This window comes from Anguilla rostrata, chromosome 5, assembly GCF_018555375.3.
Source record: "Anguilla rostrata isolate EN2019 chromosome 5, ASM1855537v3, whole genome shotgun sequence".
Lineage (NCBI taxonomy): Eukaryota > Metazoa > Chordata > Actinopteri > Anguilliformes > Anguillidae > Anguilla > Anguilla rostrata.
Window position 1 is genome coordinate 16,510,832 of NC_057937.1, and position 24,470 is coordinate 16,535,301.

Genomic DNA, 24,470 nt, shown 5'->3' on the forward strand with positions numbered 1-24,470 from the left:
TACAGGACTGGATTCCAGAAAATGAAAATTGGTGGGGTATCTCTAACTAAGGGAAAGAATGAAGGTGGGGGTTGGGAAAGTATGTGCTTGTGTGTGTTTGGGGGGGGGGCTGGTTAAAGGGTGATTTTAGCAAAGCATTCTATTAGAAACTATTCTCTCCCCCTTCTACCCCCATTCATAACAGCTTATTACTCAACAAGGCGCTCCTTGTCCTTACACAAACAAAAAGCCCACAAATGCAAAAATCTGACCTGGAATTTTCTCGCAAAAACAGGCAAAGGTGCAGCCTGCCCCAGAAATACCAACAGCATTCAATTTAAAGAGTACAAAAACCAGGCCTGAAATCAGTTCAGTGCTCCTGCTGCCAGTCTCATTTTCTTATTCAAAGTTCCAACATCAAAAAGTAAGAATAGGGAGAGCTGGTGGGAGAGAAAAACCATTGTGTACCACACAGATTAAAGTGCTAGACGCACTCTTCATAAAAGTGCGCAGAGCGGTACATTATCTAAACAAATGCACAGTGCAATTTATCATCTGCAAATCCTATTTAAATGTCATTTAGATTTAGATTTCAGAGGGTTAGAAATTGCATTCTTAAATCTAATATTAGGTCATGATCATATTCTCTCCCGATGAGCTATGACTGTCCCACCCAGGATGAATAGAAGATCTTCTCCCGCAGTGAGATGGGTCTCCTCTTGTCCCATCACCAGTTAAAACGGGGAGGGGCGTGATCTGGCACACGAACACTGCCGCTTCTGTGCTGTTAGCGGCCGTATCGCACCTGAGAATCTCTGCTCTTCTCAGTCTCACCCTATACGCTCTGCCCCGCTCTTCCTCTTCATAAGCCGCAGGAAACTCGCACTGTAGATATAGAGTTACCAGATTTGCCAGGCCACATTCCGGAGATCTGGAGAGCAGTGTGAATTCTCTCCCAGTACAGGAGTCCTGAACAGAGGAAGAGGACGACTCCCAAATCTATGTTCTCAGTAGATGTCAGAACTGTCCAGCAATGGCAGGATACGTTTGGTCATTGTTTTCAACGGGTGCGTCTGGCCTCTTACTGCAGTTATTGTGATCCAAATAGCATCTGATTATGTTCACCACAAGTTTCAGATAAAAGCCTTAATAGGAATTAGAATGAAGCAGAGGTCACGGACCTGTACTCGCAAACCAATTATGTTTCAGGCGTAAACTGTTGAGTGGGTATCTGTGTTTATGTCCATTAGTAATGTACCCAGCCTTAATTATTTACGTAATTAAATAATTAACATGGTTTTCTATGCCAAAGGGCAGCCGGCAGAGCCCTACGGTTGTATGTTAGAGCCCTTGGCTTTGTCATTCCTGCAGGCTGGTAGGGTGGGTTGGAAATGGCTCAGGCTCCGGGGAGAAGAGTCAGATGGACTGGGCAGCGAGCGATTTGCGGACCTTCACACAACCGATTGGCAGTTCAGCGGTTTAGCGCGCGCGACCCAAACAATACCGGCACGCCGCACTCCAGTTAGAACAAACATCCTCACCTCCATCAAGATCCTAACCCTCCCTTACCGCAGTGACAACAGACAACATGCTCTTAGCGTCAAGGTTGGTCAACTGCCCTGCGCGCGCCAAGTTCCGTGTTCCAAATGAAGCCATGCAGAATGCCGCGCGAGATTCTGTCGGGGGCAGAAATGCCGTCGGACCGGCCCGTCCTGAACCCCGGGCTCCAGCTCCGCATTCCCTTAGCTCTGCAGAATGCACCGCGGGCTGCCTGTCTCCTTCCCTCCCTCCCTCCCGCCCCGCCCTCCCGCCCTCCTGCCCCAGGGCCCACTGGCTGAAACTCTTCAGCTGCTTACCCAGCATTCCTCAGGGTTTACTCAAAGGATTCCTGGCGTGGTTTGGCTCCTGGAAGACAGGTCTTTTCTGTACGTCCCACGCACTTTACCTTCTCAAAACAAGGCATCAGGCTGTGCTGTGTTGGTGACGAAGGCGGGTGGGTGGGCGCTGGGGGGGAGTACAGAAAAAAAGACAGAGGATTATTTTTTTAATTGGGGTACAGTCAGCTTGAGTAATCGCTTGTTTGACATTAGTCATTTATATAGTCTTATCAGAGGAAGGGGGATCACATTTGGTCACTGGTGAACAAAGCCTTGGAAAGAGTATTGGGCCTATTTACATTCTTTTGATGTTACTCCCTTGTCAGCACACTACCAGTTTGACAGACTTTGTGTTTGTTAGCCTATCTGATAGCTATTTGATATCTGATAGCACAGATTGGTTTCGGACATGTTTAGAACAGTGAACCTCATTTCACCACCAGACAAAAACAACAATTAGAGGATTTTGTAAAAAAGTGCCTGACAACTAGCAGAAAAGCAACATTCAAATACAGCAGGGGTAGTGAAGCTGTTTACGGTCTAAAAAAGCACACAGCCCTGATGTTGAAGAACACTACACGACATGGAAGAAATGTGTCAAACGACCCGAAACGGCTACAGACGAAAGCTGACACAAGTTAACAAACGAGATGCACTGAACAAGCGCTTGTGTTTACTGTGGCTCCTTGGCAGATGGGGGTGGGGGGGTGGGGGTGGGGGGGGGGGGTCAACCTGTTCTTCTGACCTCTGCTTTACAGAGAGAAGCTTCCAACTCAGCAGACTGAACGATAAGAGACTCAAAACAGAGAAGCTTGAGCACAATGTCTGACGTTGTGCGGGGAACAATGCTGTATGGCCTCTAGCTCTAACTGTAAGTGCGAGTCATTAAAGTTTCTGTTAAAGTTTGACATCTTTTACTGCAGGTGAGAACATGAGTCATGATATGAGGGAAATTGATTGTTTCCTGGTTCTGTCCAAATATGCACAATTTTACCATATATGGAAAACACTTGATCAAATGAAATAATAGAAGTGTCAGTATTTGACAAACTCAGCCCCTACAGTTCTGCTTGATCTACACTGAGCATAAGTCAGCTAGTGTTGTTTTCATGAGAATGCTGAACTGTACTTATGAGGCCTATGACTACATTGCCACCTGACAGAATGGTTGCCTTTGGTCACCTGTCTTGGACACTTGTTCTCTGTTCTTCAGCTATTGTTCTCTGTCAATCAAAGCCTTTGTACGCCAAAGCCTCCTGTATGAAAGGAGGGGATGAGGTGGGGGCGCTGATGGTTCTGGTTTCTGTCTCGTTCCTGAAAATTGTGTGAAGGTTTCTTATCAGAGATACGAAAAGCCTGTGATACCTGTCATTCCACAGTGGGGGGAGAGGTGGGAGAGGAGAGAAACAGAGAGGGACAGAGAGTGAGCGAGAGAGCGAGAGATCAAGAGAGTAAGAGCTAACCTTAATTGAGAGAGAGAGAGCACTAACCTGTATTTAGGTTTAAGATAGGTTTAAGATTAGGTTTTTTGTACCAAAGTTTAAGAACATTTACTTTATCATTAACACTTACCAATAACAAATTTGAAAACGAGACCAGGAAAGCATTAGAATAAAAAATAGAAATTTAGAAACAAATATTCATACCATACATATCTAACACTGCGCGTACCCAGACCAAAAGGCCATACAAATTGGTTTGTTGATGCAAGTTTTCTGAAACGGGCTGTTAAACAATTTGTGGTAGGCTATGCATATTTTATCCTAAATCACTCAGATTTTTACCCTTTCACACCAGAATGGGACAGGGAGAAAGAAAGATACATTATCTTTCAGAGATGAACAGGCATCATATAATTCCGGCTCAGCTATTAAACAAGTGGCTAATAAATTATTCACATATTATTCAATATTTGGTAAAATAATTATTAGTGGTAAAATGTTATGGAAAAATTGAGGACAAACAATGCACAATGATGGTTCTGGTTTATGATTCCATAACGCATTTTTTCTTGGCATTTGTCATTTCTGCACAATTATATCTCCGGAACAGCTGAGGTCCGTGAATAGTGAATAATCTCTCTGACGGGAACGTGACGCCTGTACACGAGTCCGTGGAATCCATCCGCATAGTTTCTCCGCGGCAGGACTCATCTTTGTTCTTACTTATTGTAATGTATAACTTAACCTCGTCGTACGCTGCTGCAAATAAAACCTAATGAATACATGTGACTGAATTTTATACAATCAAGAAAACAACATAATTCCAAACATATTAAGAAAAAAATGCGTATATTCAACGCAATGATACCTTACTATTTCAACCACGTGACTACCGCTATTTAGTACTATATTACAACCTTCATAACATTTTCTGTACTACAGATTCAGTGTCTTTTCGTGCTGTTTATCTTTGGACCATAGGAACATCAAGTACGTTTCAGGGAAGTGTACACCGTACCATGCACTTCGTCCATTGGTTTGCCTTGTGCTTGTAACTAGCGCCGCTTCGTGGCTAATTTTGTATGTTTATATATTTTACCTGCATGACATAAATAGTGTTCTAGTGACTTTATCAGCCACCTACTGTACGCTATATTTACTGTGTGAATTAATATGTCTGCATAAATGTGAATGTGAGTCATGAATCTGAGATAAAGTTTGTTTTGAGAAAGAGCTGATAGTTGAATATTGGATGTGAAACTGACAGTTAAATATTGAGTTTGGAACATATTCAAGTATTTCTTTGCAAAAACATTTCTCAGTAAAAGAATGAGAGTTCATATTAGGCTCGTAGGAAAACAACTTTTACATTTTATCCCAACAGTCATAAAGCGCAAGAGCATCACATTTAAAACAAGCCATTTCAAATATGTGCTATGACACTCATCTTCGAAATCATTTTAATCTGCTGATTGTTTCTCCAGGGGGTTACGTTTGTCACTGATCACTTCCATTTAATGCAAATCAGTGCAGAGCCTGAGACTGATATACAGCATTGCCTAAGCTCATCATCATTCACTTTAATGTCTCATCCCAATGGCTAAGCTTGTCTTGATGCTAATTTATGTGGCTTTCTACATATAACTGATTGCATCCCTGCATCATCTGCCAAGTCCACTGTGTGTGTGGGGAAAACAATGGGTGATTAGTCGACTATATCTGGCAACACCCCAGTAGCCAGTATGCGATGGTTCTAACACCATTGATGTGAAGATGTAACAATATAAATGGCTGTGTGAATGTCAACCCGTGTCATGTCTTTGTGAGTGGGGGAGGTGACTTTTCTGGGTTATCTTGGAGATAGGGTACAGCCTAGGTAAATATTTACTGAGGTAGTTAGGCACAAACCCTCACCAAGGTGCAGGTTGTTCACTCACAGGTGGTGGGCGGACAGCAAAGTGGCCATGGACACAGGGATATACGATGGCGTGCTGGTGACCGGGTCCAACCGGGGAATTGGACTCGAGCTCGTGCGACAGCTGGCTGAATCGGCGACCCCTCCATCCCAGATCTTTGCCGGTTGCCGTGACCCTGGAGGACCCAGGGCAAAGGTAGTACTGGACCATAGAATTCTGTGAGCTGAGAAAGAGCTGCAGGATACCATATGTTAAAGAGGTAGACGCCATGTTCTATGTCATCTAAACAAACGATCAATGCAACTTAATAGGAGCACACTTTATTTAGATGTTATTTAGATCTATATTTACACTCTACAGCTTTAGAAATCGTTGAATCTTAAACCTGATATTAGGACATGATTACATAATTAAGGACAGTTTACCAGGGTATGCACTAGAGGAGGGACCCTTGTGGTGGACACAGTTCTGCCTGGTTACTCTAGCTTTCAGTTAAATGGTATGTCCAGATGGGCTGAGCAGCCTGCTCTTGTAGTTATGTTTTCTTATGTTCTTATGTAATTATACTCATAATTATTTTGTTTGTTTGTGTGTGTGGAGAGAGAGAGAGAGAGAGAGAGAGAGAGAGAGAGAGAGAGACCTCTAACCTTTATTTAGACACTGGGATCTTTTTGTTCTTCCGATTAACACTTCTTTGCCATTAGATCTTACAAACGGCGTACATTTGGCAACAACATGACTCTCGTTTACAGGGCGTTCTCAGACTATGCTCTGAACATCACAACACTGAAGTGGACTGGAATGTGTGAATGTAACCTAAGCTCTCGGAAATGTGTATTTTTTTTCCTTCTATTTTTTTTAAGGCCTTGAAAGACCTCTTGCAGAAACACTTGAAACTGATCACCATCATCCCCTTGGGTAAGGCTTTTTTTTTTGATGAATTTCATTTATTCACAACACTGATTGATTTATTCAGTCAGTACAAGCTATTTCACTTCAGAATCAGGGTGGCTATTTTGTGTGTGTGTGTTTGAGAGAGAGAGAAAGCGAGAGAGAGAGAGAGAGAGAGTGCCTGTTCAAAACAGTAAAACAGTGGCTTGTTTGATGATTCTAAATTTATTAGGGGGAAGGGTGGTTATGCTCACTCATTAGCCTCAAACCAAGCAACACCATGGCAACAACTGTCATGTCAGCATTGTGTAACCAGCCAGAGGGTACCTGAGTCTGACCGTGGCGTGTGATTGGCAGACACTTCGGACCCAGCCAGCATTAAAGAGGCCTCCGGGGTCGTGGGGTGCCAACTAGGGGATGGTAGCCTGAGTCTGCTGACCAACAATGCTGGCGTGAACATTCAGAGCAATCTGCAGGACACAGACATGAAGTAAATGGTAGATGTGGATGTCACCAATGTGGTGGGACCCATGCTTGTTGCCAAGGTGAGCACGTGTGTGTCGGGCACTTCCATTGGTGGAGCACTCTGGGGGGACACTGCCATTTCTCCTTTAAGAAAGGTACTGAACTTGTTTAGGTAAATACCCAGCTGTCTAATTATACAGTATAGCTCATTACCTGTGCTATTTATTTATTTTATTTTATTACAGATTTTTATGCTTTTTAATATTTTTTTTATCAATGGTGCCAATATTTTGATGGGCACTGAGGGTATGAGACTGTGATTTTGGTCCCTTCTACTGTCATTCAGCATTCGACCAATCAGTGACCAATATTAACGAGAGGGCCCAGCACTGAAGGAGTCCAATTGGAATGCAACTTGCTGTGGCTGAGCCCATCACCTGTAAAATGTGTCATTCCAATACTGAAAGCAGTATTTACAGAAACCATATCTGTTCTCTTGAAATCAGTGAAATGATGGACTCATGTTGTATCACTTCCTGTAAGGAGTTCCTACCATACATGCGGAGAGCTTCTGCCCTGCCTGGATCCCATAGCATGCCTGCCATCATCAACGTCTCCTCCGTGCTGTCCTCCATAGAGAAGTGCTCTGAAACCTTCGCCGAGGCTACCATGTATCCCTACCGCACCAGCAACGTATCCCACAAGCCCCTGCTTACCTGGACATCATCCAGGCAATGCCAGCATCCCCACTTCAGAAAGCTGAATTCACCACTGGAATATGTTATTCAACCTACTTAATTGCATTGGTGACACTGTAACTTTCAGTCATTGCACCATGACTTTTGATACATACTGTATATTGAGCCAGGGAAACACCAGTTCTGGTTTACAGTCTTCTGCTGACTAGTAAAAACACATAGCCTTGCACATGGACACACAGACACCCAGCCTCACAAATACATTTAAACACACAATTACGCACATACCCACACACACACACACACATAAACACACACACTACACAGCCTCACACAGTCACACACAGTCACATACGAAGTCTCACGCACAGTGTGAAGGTCAGTCTCATACCCCTTTTACACACAGACACACATAAACACACTTGCACACACTTTTTTTTTTTTTTTGGGGGGGGGGGGTGTGTTACAACACCATGACATACTGTAACACGCAGGTCTTTTCCTTCCAAATCGAGTAAAGGGTGTGACCTCACCCCAGGGAAGAGGTGGGAGTTGTGGAGGACTTGTAAAGATCTGGAGTTATAGAACGAAGACATGGTGGTTTGCGGTTGAACACAGAACTATTGTTTAACAATGCTTTTGGTAGGAGCCCAACTTTGGTTTATGACAAAGAAGGGAGAATTTGTGGTAATATCACCCACTCAGCTGAGTGTTCTATTGTTTTCATGAGCACTTGGGACGCAGAGCTCCGTGAATCTGTAAGCATGAGTGAGGAAATGCTGGCCACCATATACCAATATTGTTCATCTTGTTTTAAAACCCAGTTTATAGCGGTATTGGTATTTGGTCAGCTCCATACGCAGGGAGATTTGTTATACATTTGTAATGTTGGCAGAGCATTGTGGTACACATTTTTGTGGTCTTAAAGGTAAAACATAACCAGGGTTCACGGTGTGTTTGTGTGGAGCAGGCTCCGCTGGCGTTCGCAGACAGCGCTAGTGGGATGCTGCGAGTCATTTCCTCCCTCACAAGCACAGACAGCGGCACTCTGCTGGACTGGGAGGGGAACGGGATCCCCTGGTGATGTTCCAGCTGAGCAACTGCCAGATCTTTATGTAGCAATTTGTGTGACCACTTTGTACTTTGTCTGGTAAATAAAATAAAATGAAGCATTTTGTCCACTCAAATCCAGCTAATATTTTTTGTATTCAATGACCCACAGAGTGAAGCAGCAATTGCGACAGTATTTTGTCTCATTGCTTACCTCAAACCTGAGAAATAACATTTTTACTTTTGGTCCATTAAATATGAATTCATTTTGATTTATATAAATTATATTTATTAAACTCATAAATAAGTAGTTATGTCATCCATAACAGCATCAATTATTATTATTATTATTATTATTATGCGTTGAAAAGGCAAAATAAACTGATAAAGAAGTCGGTGGTCCCTGCGATGTTAAACTGCTAAATTTGGCTCTTGCTGGCTGCCGTAGGAATGATGTCTGTTTTGATCATGTGATTTTAAGGAAGGAACAGTTGGTGAACAGTTGTTGCGCTCAGGGAATGAATTCGTGTTTTTTCCCCCATACTTCGCAGACTTGAAGGTACAGAAAATGTGTGCTTTAAGTACAGTAACCTAACATAGATGACACCAGAAGGAAAACACAGTTTATTCTTTCTGTATCATACTGCTAACGTATGGGGGGGGGGGGAGGGGTTGACTGTTGGTTCGTTAACCATATAGTGTCTATGTCGCGAACTATCGTTAACTCAGGTGTAGACGAGTGCATACGTTTCGTACAAGTCGTCTTTGCTTTCAAGATCCCTTAGTTGCATAAAGTGCATTTATTTTCAAGCTAACTGTCAGTACATAGGAGACCGCTATAGTCGCATTCTACTTTTCTGGAATGTTTGGAATGAACAATTGGCAAACATGAAGGTCTTCATGGAGATCAGCTACTCGGAAGGACAATTCGCTTTATTTATGTTATACTTTACGCTGAAGCGCCAGGAAGCCTGTTCTGTTGGGTAATTCACCCTGTCTGTGCCCTGCTCGTACAGGCCATGAACGCAGCAAGGATTTCTTCAGTTTAACGATCCCCACGAAACCAGGGAATTCATAAGACATTGCGTGCGATCCCGCTATCTGCTTGTCTTCACACGCAGGGCAATGAAAACAATATGTATGCACGACAGTTCACGTTCTGTGACTGCATGAAAAAGCTAGCTTTGCATTATTACTGTCAGGGATATGCTTCCTGTTGATAAAGCAAACTGTAAACTTTTGAGAGAGTATGCCTGCTAACCCAGCATTGCTGTTTCTCCGAACAACAATAAGCTCTAGTTTCTTTTTCAGAATGCCCTTAAACTTCTGCCCTGAGTGTGGCTTCAAGCTGCTAACAAACTTCAAGTTCTGCCCGTCTTGCGGACAGAAGCTGCCCTTCCTTCTGGACACAGCACAGGTCGACTCATCCACCAGCTCACCAGCCGCTCCACAGACCAGTGTGACTGACGGCTCTGTCGCAGCGCAACTGCAGAGCTCCCCCTGGCCCACCCAAGCAGAGCTGATACAGCACACTGGTGATGGTACAAAAACTGCAGGCCAACACGCACATACCCACATACATGTGCAGAATACATAGATATACATGCAGTAGTCCACATTTACACTTCAGCTGGCTACCATTGGGGCATTACTTCAAACTAAGTCCTAAAAGATGCGGTCTTTCTTATTGATATGTGGGTCAAGATGCTTGTCCGTTCTCCACAGGTCCCGCCAGCTCTGTTTCTGGTCTGCCGCGCTCCCCTCTGCGCCGGACCCAGAAGTTAGTCAAAGTCACGGAGTCCGCCAGCCCCTTGCTGGCGTCGGCCACACCCCTGCTCGCCGCGTCCCCAAAATCTGCAGCTGCCGGTGAGTGAGGGAAATGTGGTGTCGGCTTAACAACTCCGCTCGTAATGTTCTCTGAGGCTACGCCACCTGCTGGCATAAACACTCTATGCGGTCATTTAGGGACACTGTCATCCGCGGGCCACAGAATTCAGTTTTTACATGTTTTTGTTGGTCTCTAGTCCCATCTTTTTTTTTACATAAAAAAAACCGAACGTGCTGGGACTTTAGCGGGCCCCAAAAATGCAGCTTCAGTCTTTGCTCATTGGTTACACCAAGAGAATTTAGCACCAAACGCTTCCATAACCTGGGGTAAATGAGCTCAGCTGTCAATCAGCTGAGCTCATTTACCTTTGCCCAGTCTGTTTTACACACCCAGTTTTTTTTTACAGGTAAGAGCCCAAAAGCCTTGTCGTCACCTTGGAAACGGCAGGCCCATGCAAATGTCAGCCAAGAAGAACAGGCCAACGCAGGGGTTTTGACCTCGTCATCACCCAAATCACCCAAATCCCCCAAATCACCCGCTGTAGGTGAGGAAGTGCAGTGTTCTCCTCCACATTCTGCTCTACAGTTGGGAGGGAGAGCTGCATTGGTGGGGTGGCTAAAATCTGGTGTCACTCTCTGCATGTCTTAGAGGAGGGGTTTTCAACCTTTTTCTGATCCAAGGATCCCCACCCAGACTCAAAGGCATGTGTAGGGCCCCCCATCATAAGTTTAAAGGGGTTGTATATTTTTTTAAATTATATTTTGAAATATTTTCCCAATTATCTTTATAGTCATTGTGTATCAAGCCAGGTACCCCCCTACAGTGTCTTCAAGGACTCCCAAGGGTCTGTGGACCCCCTGTTGAAAAGCCAGTGCTCCTAGTGCAGTGGCTCTCAGCCATGGCTCTGGTCAGCTGCTGCGTGTGCTTCACCATAAAATCAGCAGCCAGTGTAGGCCCAAGTAGCCAGTCAGTGAGTTTATAGTGCGATAACAGTGTAATGAACCTCTTTAATCCATCAGTCAAGTGCTGATTAATAACACAAACCTGCAGGGCGAGGGTTGAGAACTGCTGCCCTGAGAATGATGGTGTCTAGTTCACACGGTCATGGGCGCTGGTTTACCATCACGAGCAAGCAGAGAAGCCTGATTTGAACTGTCTCTCTTTATCTCTCACTCTGTCTTTCTCTTTCTTTTTCTCTGCTACACAGCAAAGAACAAGTCCAAAAGAATGAAGCGTGCATCTCCCCCAAAGCCACTGGAGGAGGGCGAGCAGGTGACGGACACAGCTGGCGTGCAGTGGAAACTGGTCAAACTGCTGAGTCAGAGCGATACAGAGATCTTCTATGGGGGTGAGTGCACAGGGCCCCAAAAGCCATAGTCTGGATGAAAAAATGCATCTCCTCTTAAGATGTCAGGGGAGGCGGGAGCTTCGATCTCCCCGCCAATCGGAATGCTTGGGGTTGAGATAACAGATTAGGCTCTATGTGAGTCTTGCTCCCAGATGTAGGTTCCAGGGTGTATGAAATATAATGTTGTATTGTGGTGTGCGGTATGTTTGTATGTCATTACTTGATGAAATAGGGAATGTTATGTCAGCATGTCAGCTGAAAGCTTCCCCCTGGGTAATGTTTAGGTAAATTATGTGGCAGTTTGTACCTGTACCCCCAAGATTCGATCAGAATCTTTCTTTGTTGAAAGATTGACTGGTTTACTAACAGTAACTAAGGGGTAACTAAGAACTTAATAATCTTTATTTATGTGGCTAATTATTTATCATGGCACATAAAGAAAGTTAGGTGATAGAAGTGGATTTTTGGTTTAATAATGCTTCTTTGTTTCCATTATTGGTTCTTCAGTTCAGCAGGTCACAACAAGAGCCTGTTCTGCAGACTACGAACACATACTCAAACTGGTGAGTAAAGTCTCGAGTGGGTTTCTGCTTTCTGTCAGTGTTCAGCTCATATCTGCAACCCTGTTGTGCTCTTTGCCACAAGGGAATTCTATCTCCAGAGCAGGTCTGGTGCACAGATACTCTGCTTGGGTTTTTTTTTTTACAGTGAACTCACTTGCTGATTGGTTCTTATCACAGCAGTTTCATGCCAGCCCTGGTCTTCATTAGAATGATGTCATCCTGTTGCAGAAGATTTCATTTTCTTAGGGTGATTAAGCACAGACTGTGTGAGAGGGTTTAATCCAATCCTAAGGTCTTCCATTTGGATTATTTTATTGTTATTTAATTGTTATTAATGTATTTCCCAGTTCCACTGGCTGTAGTTGTAATGTGTTTTTTTTTTATAGGCTTCGAAAGATGGGAAAATCTTCAATGAGCAGAACTTCTTGCAGAGGGCAGCCAAACCCACGTCAGGTAAGACACCACTTCCCAGGGACCTCTGCTGGTGACTGACAGATCACCAGACATTTTCTTTTTCTTTACATACTTGGGTCGTTGGTACAGTATTTAGAGTTGAACCTAAAAACTGTCTTCAAGTGAATCAGGCTTGTCCATATGTTTATTTTTGTCCATATGTTTATTTTACCCTCTAGTGAAGAAGTGGAAGAAGGACAAACAGATGGATTTTCTGGGCCTTCCTTCCTGTGATGGCTTTGGGCTCCATGCAGATTCATACAGGTGTGTGTGTGCACGTGTGTGAGTATTCGTGTCACAGAGAATCCAGCCAGTGAATGTTGCCTCATTGGTGTGTGTGTGTGCGTGTGTGTTTGTGTTTATGTGTCCCTAGGTTTCTGATCTTACCTAACATGGGCCAAACTCTGCAGTCCTTTATGCTTGAAGGGGAAGTGCTGTCTGAGAAAGCTGTTCTGCAGCTCTCTTGCCGAATAGTGAGTACAGGACCTGCTGTGTTTGTATATATGACAGTTCTGTTCTTCCCATGTCACTCTCCCCGTGCTTTGGCCCTTCTGCCAAATACTGCACCCACTTGCATCCTGGCTCCGCCTGTATGTTGTTCTGTGGATTTGTACAGCTGCTTATGGTTCTGCAGATTAATACTGATAGAGCTGCATGAAGATCCTTCAGTGTAAGCCCTCACCGGTTTCCCACTGTTAATCCACTGTTGTTGTCATGGAGACAGCAAGAGGCAGGAAAGCGTGATGCAGAGTAGCCGAATATTTTTCTCTTGATTCTTTCCTGTGCTAAGGCAGCCTTTCTTCCTTTACCAGGCAGCACCACCAGGTGGCACTCTGCTCCAATCAGCAATCAGATTACAAGTCAAACTGCCATGCCTGCATTCACTTGCTCTAACATAGAGATCAGGGTGTCAGGGGTTGAGTCCATCAACCTGCAGTGCTGCTGAATTGTTACTGATCACGGCTCACGCGTTCCGCCCGTCTCCTCCCCCAGCTGGACGTGCTGGAGTACATCCACGAGAACGAGTACGTCCACGCTGACATCCACGCTGAGAACATCTACATCGACTTCACAAAGCCCTCACAGGTGAGTGTGTCCTTTACCACTGGACTCACACTGGTGAGTCGGTCCCACATGACCCTTGACCCAAACGAGTGAACCTGTCCCAGCTCAGGTGAATTTGTCCTGCCCCAATTGACCACACAGGTTCTTTAATTTAAATCCTGCCTAAAGTAGGTGCCACTCCCCCTGGTCTTAGTCAGATGAGACGGACTCCTCACTGTGTGGATGGCAAGATGACATGGAGTCATATGATAAGTGAGGCGGTGGAATGAGTTGGATGTCGCTCACCTGTCCCCAGGTGTACCTGGCGGGATACTGCCACGCTTTCCGCTACTGCCCCAGCGGGAAGCACGTGGAGTACCGGGAGGGGAGCCGCACGCCACACGAGGGCGCCGTCGAGTTCATCAGCGTGGACTCTCACAAAGGGGCAGGTGAGCCGAAACAAGGTCCCCTTATCCTGCTCGATTGTACCCCCCCCCCCTCCCCCCCAAGGGTGGCGCTACGGACAGCTGTGTTCCGCCCTGTGGTCAGCAGTGACGCTGCCATGAATTCAGTACCTTGAGATGAATGCACATAGAAATCTACTGTATATTTTTCCCTGCAATCTCTTGACCTCTGACCTCTGTTTTACCTCTGTTTTTGTTGGTGACCCTGCTCACCCCTCCGCTTTCACCCCCCATTCCCCCACCCGCCCCAGGCCCATCCAGACGCAGTGACCTGCAGGCCTTGGGGTACTGCATGCTGAGCTGGCTAGCAGGTGCTCTGCCCTGGACCTCGCTCACAGACTGCCCTGCCAAGGTCATGGCTGAGAAGGAAAGGTGAGAGGGCATCCATAGGTCAAAGGTCAACTGTCACAGTGAAACAAATGCATGTCACTCTCAGTTTTCATTTACAGGTTCAAATTAAAAAAATTATCTATGTGTTAACGGTGTCATAGCATTTGTGTGTTTGTTTGTCTTTGATCTGTTGTATTCTTACAAATACCTTTTGATTTAGTAATTCCTTATGAGGTGATGTTCATTTGTAATGCCTAATCTCTACAATCTCTGTCTGAACACAGATACATGACTGATGTTCAAGGACTCAGGACCCAGTGTTTTGGGAGGAAAAAGATGGCAGGTGTGTGTTGATGTGGGCACATCTTCATCTTTATCTTAGTCTTCTGACTACTCTGATAAAAATAAAATAAAATGATCAAATATTAAGTGGGTAAAATCTCTATATGACTGCAGGAATCAGTAAATTTTCCCCGTGAACGTGAGAGAAAGCGCCGGAAGCACCAGTCTGCAGTGTGGGTGACGTTATCTGAGTCAGTGGTGCCGAGCCTGGCCATGCAGTGTCTGAGACGAGGGCTTCGCCTGTGCTGTGCTCTACAGGTGCGGTGCAGGTTTACCTGTCCCAGGTGATGAGCCTGCAGTACACAGAGAAGCCCGATTACCAGCAGCTGCACAGCGGACTGCTTGGGGCCCTGCACAAATTGGGGGCGTCTCTGGATCAGCCCATTGACCTGCAGGTAAGGACACCTGTGCAGGCTCAGCTGACATTAGTGCAGGAGCCACAGTGAATCTAACCGAAATTTAAATCCCCCCCTCAAATCACCAAGACATGGATTCAACCAATACACTTTTCAGAGCCGAGAAGTGGGGTATAAAACCTGCTGAATTATTTCCTGCTGGACCTGGGTTTGAGGAAGGGCAATGCCCTGCAGGGGTCCTTGTACAAATGAGTTTATTGTTTGTCTTTAATATTGTATTTTCTTTAACTTATAAAAAACTTTCAGTGTCTCACTGACTCCACTGACATTTTATCCAGCCTATTTGGTGTTAGTGAGTGAAATATCTGCCAGATGTTCTAAAGCAATTTGCTGTCTCTTTGAAGCAGATTTTGTTGATTGGAACTGTTTGTCTTCACAGGTGTAGCCTGGAAGAGGAAGGAAAGTTCTCATCGGGGGATGTTTTATGCTGAGTTTGTGTGTTTTTAAACCACGGGACTAGAATGTGACTGCTAATTTTGACATGCTTTGATTTGTTTTTGTTTAATATAGTCATTTTCCGTTAATTTAATCAATGTTATTGCACTGGGTTGGTGTTTTTTTTGGTCTGGTTTGCTGGTTTGGTTTTTAAAATACTGGTTGAAGTATTAGGAGGGTGGGTTTCACCCCCACCCTGTTTTGAGATGGGATTCAGAACACATGTTCTAAAGTTTGTATCACTGAAATATCACATATACTGGAATTTGTTTGTGTTGGGTATGCTAGATGTGAGCCACATCCATGGAACATTCTCCGTTTTAGAGGTCATTGGGATTTTGTGTTTTATGCTTGAAGAATAGTTTTTAATATTTGCATTTGTGGGCAGATTAATCCATTCATTGGGAATAAAAAATGTTTTAGTAAAATGCTGCTTCTTCTGTTTTTCATGTTGTTTTCATGCTTATGTATGACTGTTGACATCATTAGAATGACATCATTAGAATGCTCTTTGGAGTCGTCTCCAATACAGCAATCCTGTATTCCTACAGAATTCATCACCATTTTAATGAACAATGCTTTAGAGTAGGAAGTGTACTGTATTTGCGGGGTAATAGTGCAAAACACAGAAGAATAGGCTATTGGCTTTTCATTAGTGCATTACTGTATATATTGCTTGCTAACAAGCTAAAAGCAGCTAACACTAATTAGCAGTGAGTCCAGGTTTCTATATTACAGTATTGCTGTTTTGTACTTTACTGGATCTATGTGGTGGCTGCCACAAACTGATATGAGTCATCAAGGTCTCCACTTTAGCAGTAACTAAACTTCCTGAATTCACATTCAGAGCTGCAGAGACATACACGTAGGCTGAATAAATTCAGAGAAAACCATTCTTTGAATACTGTCCGTCTGTCACTGAACCACTTGACTGGTGAGCTTGTGTTTTCTGTATTTATGGTCTTGGTCAAACTTCACAACTGACGTTGTTTTTTCTGCCTTGTTAAAGGCCCCTCAGTCAAAACCTCCCTCCCAGGCCGGTCTCTCTTCTGCTCTAGCCTTTTGTTTCTGGAAGCCAAAGCACTAGCATGTGGTTTCTTGGGCCCTCCTGCTCACCGTACTATATGACTTCTGACTTGGTAATTTGGTTAGCGTCCACTTCCTGCTGAACTCCCAGCAGAGGCTCTTGGGTGCACATCCACCTTACCCTCTCAGCCCGGTTTTTGGCTTCATAGCAGGGATTGGGACAAATCGGAAACCTGTGATGACTTTGCCATATCACTTTTCTGAACCCCCCCACTTCCCTCACACAGCAACGTATCTCTGGATGCTCTTTTTTTCTTCCAGCCTCCTCCTTCCTTCCTGTCCTCTTTCCCTTACACACTCCCATTGTTCTGCACCATCATCCAATCCGCTGTCAGATGAATTCCAGTGCAACATGTCCCCAGTGATGGCTCCAGGAAACATTTTGTCACTTTTTTTTATCCCTCCATCATCCATAGAGACTGTTATGAAAATGAATGAATAAGTGTGCTGTGGCACATCACCTCTTGCTCCTGAACTTCCTATTACCCTCTGCAGCAGCCTGTCCCACTTGCATGCAAAACTCCACTCACCGCTTTACAGCATCATGGCCACCAGGAGGTAGGGGTGCTTCTCCCACAGAAATGAAAGAGCATCAACAGCAGCCACACTCAGGCGTGTAATGTGGAGATCTGTTCATATAAACACAGTAAAAATATATCTTCTTTTGAGTTTTGTACTTTTTTGTCATTGGACACCCAGGCCATATGTGGGATATGTAGTTTAGTTTTGGTCATGGACTGGCATGAACTTCAGCTCCCATGAGTCTCCGAGTGCTAGCAGTATTGATGATGGGCAGGGGTTGCAACAGAGTTCCCCTCTTTCAACTAAAATCGATAAGCTTGGGGAGGATAAAGCACACACCCCCACCCCCACACTAGAGTGCATTCTGGGTAATGACAACGGCAAAACTTTCGTAGAGCTTTTGTTTCAATTCCTCTCACAGTCTAGATTCACTAAACAGCTAGCTCTTGTCATCAACCATTCTAATGTTATTCTTCTCTTTGTAACCACACATTAGAACCAAACCTCAGACCTCCCCAACCCCAAAGCCCAAACCCTAATGTGTTTTAGGTTTTGGGAGACTGACAGTTTTCCCCCCCACAGGTTATTTGGGTGACAGAAAGGGCATGATTTTTCAGGCCCCATGAGCTCACTCCCTTATGATCTCTCTATCGCTCTGACTCAGCAATTTGACTAGCTTCCACTTCCTGCCAGCTGTGTCCGTCACCTGATCGCCCTCTGCCATTAGCTCTGGGCCATATGTGGACCTTTCACTCGTGGCCTTGCTCTTCCCTCCAGACAAGAGAGGGAGAACGAGAGGGAGAGATTGTCAGACAAAGAAAGATAAAATAAATGGAAAATTCTGACTATTGTCCTTAATAAGACATATTATATAGACAGCAATGTGGAAAACAATGTGGTGCAACCTCACCTCGATCGGACTGACTGGCTGTTGGTGATGTCATGGCTGACAGTGATGCTGAGGGAACAAATTCTGGATCATCCTCCTTATCTTCCACGTCAATCACAGTGACCTTCGCAATTGTAGAGTTTTGCCCCTGCACAAATGAATTCAGCGCATTTCATTGTTGGCAATGAAGGAACCCAATATTCCCTTCCTGCACATTTCCCAAAACTCTATACATAAATCAGAGGCCTCATCAGCAATCATATCACAATGTCCACATACATTTTTTTCTTGTAATCTGCAGTTTTCAAAAATATCAATGTCAGCCTGACAGGCTATTGGATTTTAAGTATCTGGATTAAAAATACAGTGCAAAATAGCCAATTTTGCTTTGGCTTTTCTGTCCAGTGCTGTTCCACTTTCCATCTTACACTTTCACATTACGCCACCATAATGCCATTTTGTGACTGACCGGGTACAGAATAAGTATTACTTATTTATTGTATTTGTAACAGGTTATTTATAATCAAGTTTTGTTCCCACAGAAACATCAAAAGCACAAAGCAGGAAGCATGTGATGTGTGGAGTACAGTAGAATTCTACCCCCTCCCTTCCTGTGAATGCAGAATTTTCCATTCTTACAATAGACCACAGGGTGGCGCTCTATCCCTTCAGTCACATGGCAAACAGTCACTCATCAGCCAGGCTACATTACAAAGTCTCTCAAATCAATTTGTGACAGTTTAATTACAACAGCAATCACTGACATGAACATAATCGTAATATTTTACTTTTATATGTGGGCGCCAATGCTATATTGTGCTTTCTAGAGTTGAGAAAATCTCATAGGGAAAAATTGGGAATGGAAGTAGAATGCTAGGTAGGTCTGCACTGCAGCGGAATGTAACTCTAGCCAGGTAGGGCAAGAAGTCAGCAAGTGAGAAATGCCTGAACATTTTTCTCAAAGGGTTAGTCTTTGAGTCGACCTCTGTAGCATGATTTTTAGACTCTATCTTTCATGAAAACAGCTTATCCCAATGATAATATATGGGAAAGAACAGCTTTTGGGCCAAAGATATCAAATGCCAGGTAGCCATACAGTGGGAAAGTGCTGAACCAGTGATGCAAGTCTAGTTAATGTATACAGTACATCATTAGTTCTACCCTTCACCCTCTTGACCTCTGACCCTGTTGCCTGTTGTCAACAATAACCAAGACTCCCCCCCCCCCCCAAGTTCGGACCAGTGCATGTTTTTCGCATTCCTGTGGGTTTATTATCAGCTACTTGTAGTAGGAACAGTTCACTGCTGGCCAGTACAGACAAGAGTGTTCTGTGATTCTGTTGTGAGCAAAAGAAGGACAAAAAATGATTGCTAACAAACAAACATGCAAGTAAAACTAGCTTCTTCTTAGATGATGCTTCGGCCTACAAACTATTGACGAACATACCTATGATAATCCTGCCTTTAGTTTGGTGTGCCAGTGGAACATTGACTAGTTATTTCCACTCCAAGCACCTAGATATATTCACATTAACTGCAAAGTGATTCAACATGCAAATGTGGCCCTTGTGACGGTCAGTGAAGATTTTTACATCAGTGTTCTCAGAAACATAGTCCATAAAAAGTCCCTAAAAGGTATAATGCTTGCCACTGGGGCATGACCTTTATGGGTAAAAATTTACCCAGCATGGGTTAATATTCATTAAACCTTTTCTTGTAAAAGTGGGCACTTATAGTACCAAGAACATTATAACCTTTATGGTACATTAGGAATTTTTCCTTAAAAAAAACCATATCTCCTCTGTATTTTATTTCTTAGAGTATTTGTACCATAAACAGCTAGAATTTTGACTGGTTACAATAAAAAGCAAGGATGATTTAACTTATTTAAACCTTGTTTGTTCATTTTAGGTACAGGCAAATGCCGGTCATCCCCATAAGGGTTGCAAATACATGAAATGAACCATTTTCATTTAAAATGTGATTACACTATTAAGCCAGTAAAAAGTTTCCTACTGAAAAAATTGTAGTATTTCCTAGATTTTCAAACTTTAAAAAGGGTCAATTTGACCCGCAACATAACAGGAGGGTTAAACAGGTTAGTATTTTGAGATTCAGAATCCCTTGTGCAAGTGATCTGGCCAAGAAAACAGCTGAAACACCTGTTACAAAAAAAAATGGTAATGGCACACGTAAAAGAATTATACATTGAAACTTAAAAAGGAGACTGTAATAAAGTCATATAACAATCAGAAAGCACAATTGTTCTGAATTCCAGGTCTTTGACTCTAACTTTAAATTCATTTAAAGTAATGAGCTCCTGTAATTGATACAATGATACATTTTGAAGATCATTCCAAGAAGCAGAAACAGAGAATCTGAAGACCTCTGATTCTCTAATGACCGTTGACAGTTAATGAAATATAATCCAGTGAGTGTAAACAGTAGTTATAGTTATTTTGAGGAATGATGTACATACACAGAATATAATTATATAAATTAAAATGGACACACATATTTGATTAAATATACAGTACATCAATGCTGTAGAGCAGTGGTTCCCAGTCTGTGGGCTGGAACACAATGGTGAGAGCGGTTGAGGTTAGTCACAACACATGAAAGAACTAGCTGTATGAAATATACTTTTGTTTACATTCACCAGCAATGAAATTAAACACTGTGGCTTTTATGTTGACAGTACTATTTATGATGTAGCTCGTTTCTTCTTTTTTACATTTTAACTATTTTTTTCTATATTTGAACATATGCCAGGTTGCCAGTGATGGTCTCCAGTACCTACTCATTAAGCAGGTAGTGGGCTCAAAGTTAAGGAACCACTCCTGTAGAGTGTTCAGATGTTTGGACATAGATGTGCCTGAGTACTGTACCATATCAGCTTAGATTTAAAATCCCTCCGGTAGATAGAGTGAAACATTAGCCTGTCACTTTAAAGTGAGGCTGATATCTCTTATCATCAGATTTTGTTGATGGGAACTGTTGGTCTTTCACAGGTGTGGCCAGGAAAACTTTACTTTGGAAGATACTCAGTTCAGCGAACAGTAACAAATGAATTTGAATATAATCGATGCTATTGCATATAAAATTACTCTCCAAGTTCCATGCAAAAATGATCATTCTATTTTGCCCCCTGGAGATTCATACATACGTGTTCTGACATTTGTAAAATAAATCTTTCAATTACTCTGATAAGGTTATTGTTTTGAAAGCTGTTATGTAACACGAAATCCTAATTCATTAAGATTCTATATTTGTAGTTTCATGAATGCGCTTTAATAATTGATTTACTTGAGTTGCCAATTGTCCAGAATTCCTTTTGTGGATGGGAAGCTGGAATACCAGTTTATTTGATGATTATTATTTGTTTGTTTTGTTTTTCGTACAATGTTTGATCTAAACCTTCACGCGGCCTCACACTGTAGCTAAATACCATAAGGTTACATTCCGAGCACGCTGTGGGAGTTGTGCGAGTGGGAGAGAGACGCGAGGGAAGACTGCTTGCAGTGCCTTTTTTCTGTGGGCTCCTATTAATATTTCCGAGAAGGGCAGCGACTAGTAAAATATTACACGTCCTTCTTTATTGAGCCACTTGACAGAGCTCGCAAGAATGTAAAAAACTGAATCTCAATCGATTTAGCGCGAGAATTTAATTTGGTACCCAAACTGGTATATTTTGACCATCAAGTCGGGGAGGAACCGAAGAGAAGCGTGTTTCTTTACATTGGCGTTTGGCTATTTTAGAGTGTGAAGTATCTGCATGTTAGTGTTCTGGACAGAAAATGAAATGACATGTTAGTAGCAGATTTAGCCAAGTAAAAAGCAGCAATGACCGCAAGTAGCCTACCTGTTTTTTTTTAACTATTATAAAATTAAGAAATTCCATTCTACTTTTTAGTCTTTACATTGCATAAAATATTCAACAAGAAGTTTGTCCCTTTTAATTATTGGCTGTCAGAACTAGCCTATGTTGTGTAGATCCCGGACCGCGTAAATTTAGCGTGTTAATTAACTAATCTGACAAGGGGCTCAATCATACGGGGTTTAGCACTCGGGCCAACAGGATTGTATGACACGGAGGGGACTCCATCTGCTGCCAACAAACCGCAGAAGCTGCGAGCTAAACGATGTTGAGACAGGAGTTGTCTTTAAATCTTTCGTTCACTTTTCATCTCCCCAACACCCTGCGCAGGATAGCAGAAAAAGGAGGTCGCTGTCGCTTGTTGTCCCTCCGCTTAAGAGGAGGGATTATAGGAAACTGTCTAACTTAACTGAAAAGCACGATAGAAGGCAACAGAAGCTCTATACGGTAAACTGGACTGTATGACTCCACTGATCAAGCAAAAATAATTTTTCCACTGGGATACTAGCCTGTGGTTTATTCGAAAGACATATAGGCTACCCTGAAATTGCCATTTGGATTTGGGACTCCGTCGCAGTCTGACAGTCACCGCCGAGGTAAGCGCGGTCTCCACGTTAATTAATTTGTGCACCTTGGAGTACTTCAGTTACGAGTGCGCAGATTGGCGCGAGTGCAGATCAGTGCAGGGTTTTAGTTGATGCATTGTGTTACAATAAAAGGTAGCCTACTGTATTACATTAATATTACAACTTTTACGCACCGTCCTTAAAATTAAATACCGTACACATTATTTACATTGTTACATTCTTTGAACGGGTGGTGGTATTGTTTTTGTAGTTTCAGTACAAATTTAGACTACACTAGCCTACAGACACCCAGTTTCTCTCCCTTCCTCTCATAACTATTAATTTCAGAATTTAATATTTTATCTATGCGTCGGAGTGGCTAGGAGATGTGCAATCACTCACAAATGAAGTTTGCACTACTTTTGAAGTGCGCAGTGTTTATGTATGCTACGGTGGCTGTTTTTACGGCTGGCTGTCTTATTTCGTACATGTTCCATAGCGCAGAGTGAAATATAAACAAACGCAGCTTGTTGAGTAAGGTGGGTAAACTGACTTGAGAAACAGTGTTTTCCTTCCTCCCTTATTAATCAGTTGCCAGATGTTATTGGTGTGGGGTAGTCCCCTGCGCCAGTCCGAGCCATTCCCGTCAGATTCCAGCGAGAAAGAAAATTGGCACAATTTCAAGTCCAAAGCAGTGAGCCCACCGCAGCTTGCTTTCGATGTTGCACTCCGCGGCTGACGTTGCCCGGGCAACCGCTGGGTTTTAGAAAAGGGTCTTTAATCCACGTGCTGCAATGTAGAGGAAACGCAGCGGCTGCGAGCGCAGCTCTCTGCACGTGGTCAGCAGTTCTAATAAACGGAACTCGGCGTGCTCCTGGACGTAACTCAAATACTCACTGAACTGAATTCTGATGCCAGCTTTTAGAGCAAATGAATGGAAACCAAATGGGATTCTTAGCATTAAATACTGATACAAGAGAACTCCAACAAGTATCTTGGCAATTGGCAGTGCATTAAATTGCATGTATTGCATACTTTCTTCTAGACTGACTGCTTAATAGCTGTTCTTACCTAGTTTACACGAAACAAGACCTTCATTTTCACAAGATTTGCCTGAGCTATGCATATAAAAAACACGCACAGATATCCTATTACCTGTTAGGAATGATGACATAAAGAAAACAATTGTTCATGGCACATTCAACTGATTATTGCTTGCACTGGCATTCCTGTATTTCACTTGCTTTGGCCAGTGACCCAGCCACAGGGTCATTGTGTAGGTCAGTGCTGGAATGTTGAATTTGTTCCTGGACAAACAGTTAAATGAATGCACACTTCAAACTGTGTGAGTTTGGTGTCCAGGAGGCTACGCTCATGCAATTCACTTTTGTGTCATAACCTGTCTCTCAGTTTTATAGTTTGAAAACTGTGCACGCACGCATGCTTGGTTGCTTACTTGTGTGTGTCTGTGTGTGTGTGTGTGCCCTCGAGAGAGAGAGAGAGAGAGAGAGAGAGAGAGAGAGAGGAGAAATACTGAAAACCTGGCATCAAAACCTGCCATATCCATCTCCTTCAGTATTCTTTTTCTTTGATCTGACTGATTTTGTTTGTGACGGTTGATGATGTCTCCCTTCTTTATGCATTATTGTGGTGATTTCTGTGGGGAAAATGTCAGACTCTGTGTGCCATATATGCTGGTTTAAAAGCGTTTATTCAGGAAGTGGAGATGTAAGTTTACATGGCAAAAGGCCAAGGTACCCTACATTAACATCACAGTCCTCAGCAGACCCGCATCCACAGTGAGCTCGGCTGCTTTGGTAAGTGTTATTTTTCACTTCCTTAGCTTGCCACTGGCTAATGGGTGCCTGACCTGGGAATCGCCCCTGTGACCTCTGGGATATGAAGTCAGTTCTTTAATCTCAGTGCTGAGTGGCTGTGTTATATTTTGGGCTGGTAACTAAACTAGAAACCAGAACTGGCCAGATTTGGG

At 43.4% G+C, this 24,470-nt stretch overlaps 3 protein-coding genes across 6 annotated transcripts in view; all 3 read left to right on the plus strand.

Annotated features, from left to right (window-relative positions):
- The first annotated feature begins 5,004 nt into the window (after positions 1-5,004).
- zgc:158868 (uncharacterized protein LOC791147 homolog) lies at positions 5,005-8,455 on the plus strand. Its single transcript, XM_064335398.1, is given in 5 exon segments — positions 5,005-5,409; positions 6,078-6,132; positions 6,463-6,650; positions 7,114-7,263; positions 8,239-8,455. Coding segments are annotated over 5 exon segments (654 nt in total). The 5' UTR covers positions 5,005-5,262; the 3' UTR covers positions 8,353-8,455.
- A 263-nt stretch (positions 8,456-8,718) lies between these two features.
- vrk3 (VRK serine/threonine kinase 3) lies at positions 8,719-15,969 on the plus strand. Of its 3 annotated transcripts, none has more exons than XM_064335396.1 (15): positions 8,719-8,877; positions 9,630-9,859; positions 10,044-10,184; positions 10,553-10,690; positions 11,354-11,494; positions 12,002-12,057; positions 12,444-12,510; positions 12,690-12,774; positions 12,884-12,983; positions 13,504-13,596; positions 13,871-14,003; positions 14,270-14,390; positions 14,633-14,691; positions 14,949-15,085; positions 15,486-15,969. In XM_064335396.1, the coding sequence occupies exons 2-15, from the start codon at positions 9,631-9,633 to the stop codon at positions 15,489-15,491; spliced, it is 1,506 nt and encodes a 501-aa protein (XP_064191466.1). In that variant the 5' UTR covers positions 8,719-8,877; position 9,630; the 3' UTR covers positions 15,492-15,969. The 3 variants fall into 3 exon arrangements, with proteins under 3 accessions (XP_064191466.1, XP_064191467.1, XP_064191465.1); XM_064335395.1 differs by lacking the exon at positions 8,719-8,877 and adding an exon at positions 9,041-9,301; XM_064335397.1 differs by lacking the exons at positions 8,719-8,877; positions 10,553-10,690 and adding an exon at positions 9,035-9,301.
- A 6,158-nt stretch (positions 15,970-22,127) lies between these two features.
- ripor1 (RHO family interacting cell polarization regulator 1) overlaps positions 22,128-24,470 on the plus strand; it is a 92,226-nt gene continuing 89,883 nt past the window's right edge. Inside the window, exons 1-2 of one of the 2 annotated variants that reach the window (XM_064335404.1) lie at positions 22,128-22,510; positions 23,072-23,174. The gene's annotated coding sequence lies outside the window, so the exon portion shown is untranslated. The remainder of the gene's footprint in view (positions 22,511-23,071; positions 23,175-24,470) is intronic. The other variant, XM_064335403.1, reaches the window with a different exon arrangement.

What these genes read in the sequence shown, in the direction of transcription:
- vrk3 (XM_064335395.1), top strand. Translation starts at nt 9,207, where the DNA reads ATGAAGGTCTTCATGGAGATCAGCTACTCGGAAGGACAATTCGCTTTA. An exon ending in ACTTCACAAAGCCCTCACAG is followed by an intron (nt 13,597 to 13,870) that starts GTGAGTGTGTCC and finishes ACCTGTCCCCAG; the next exon opens with GTGTACCTGGCGGGATACTG. An exon ending in GGACTCTCACAAAGGGGCAG is followed by an intron (nt 14,004 to 14,269) that starts GTGAGCCGAAAC and finishes CACCCGCCCCAG; the next exon opens with GCCCATCCAGACGCAGTGAC.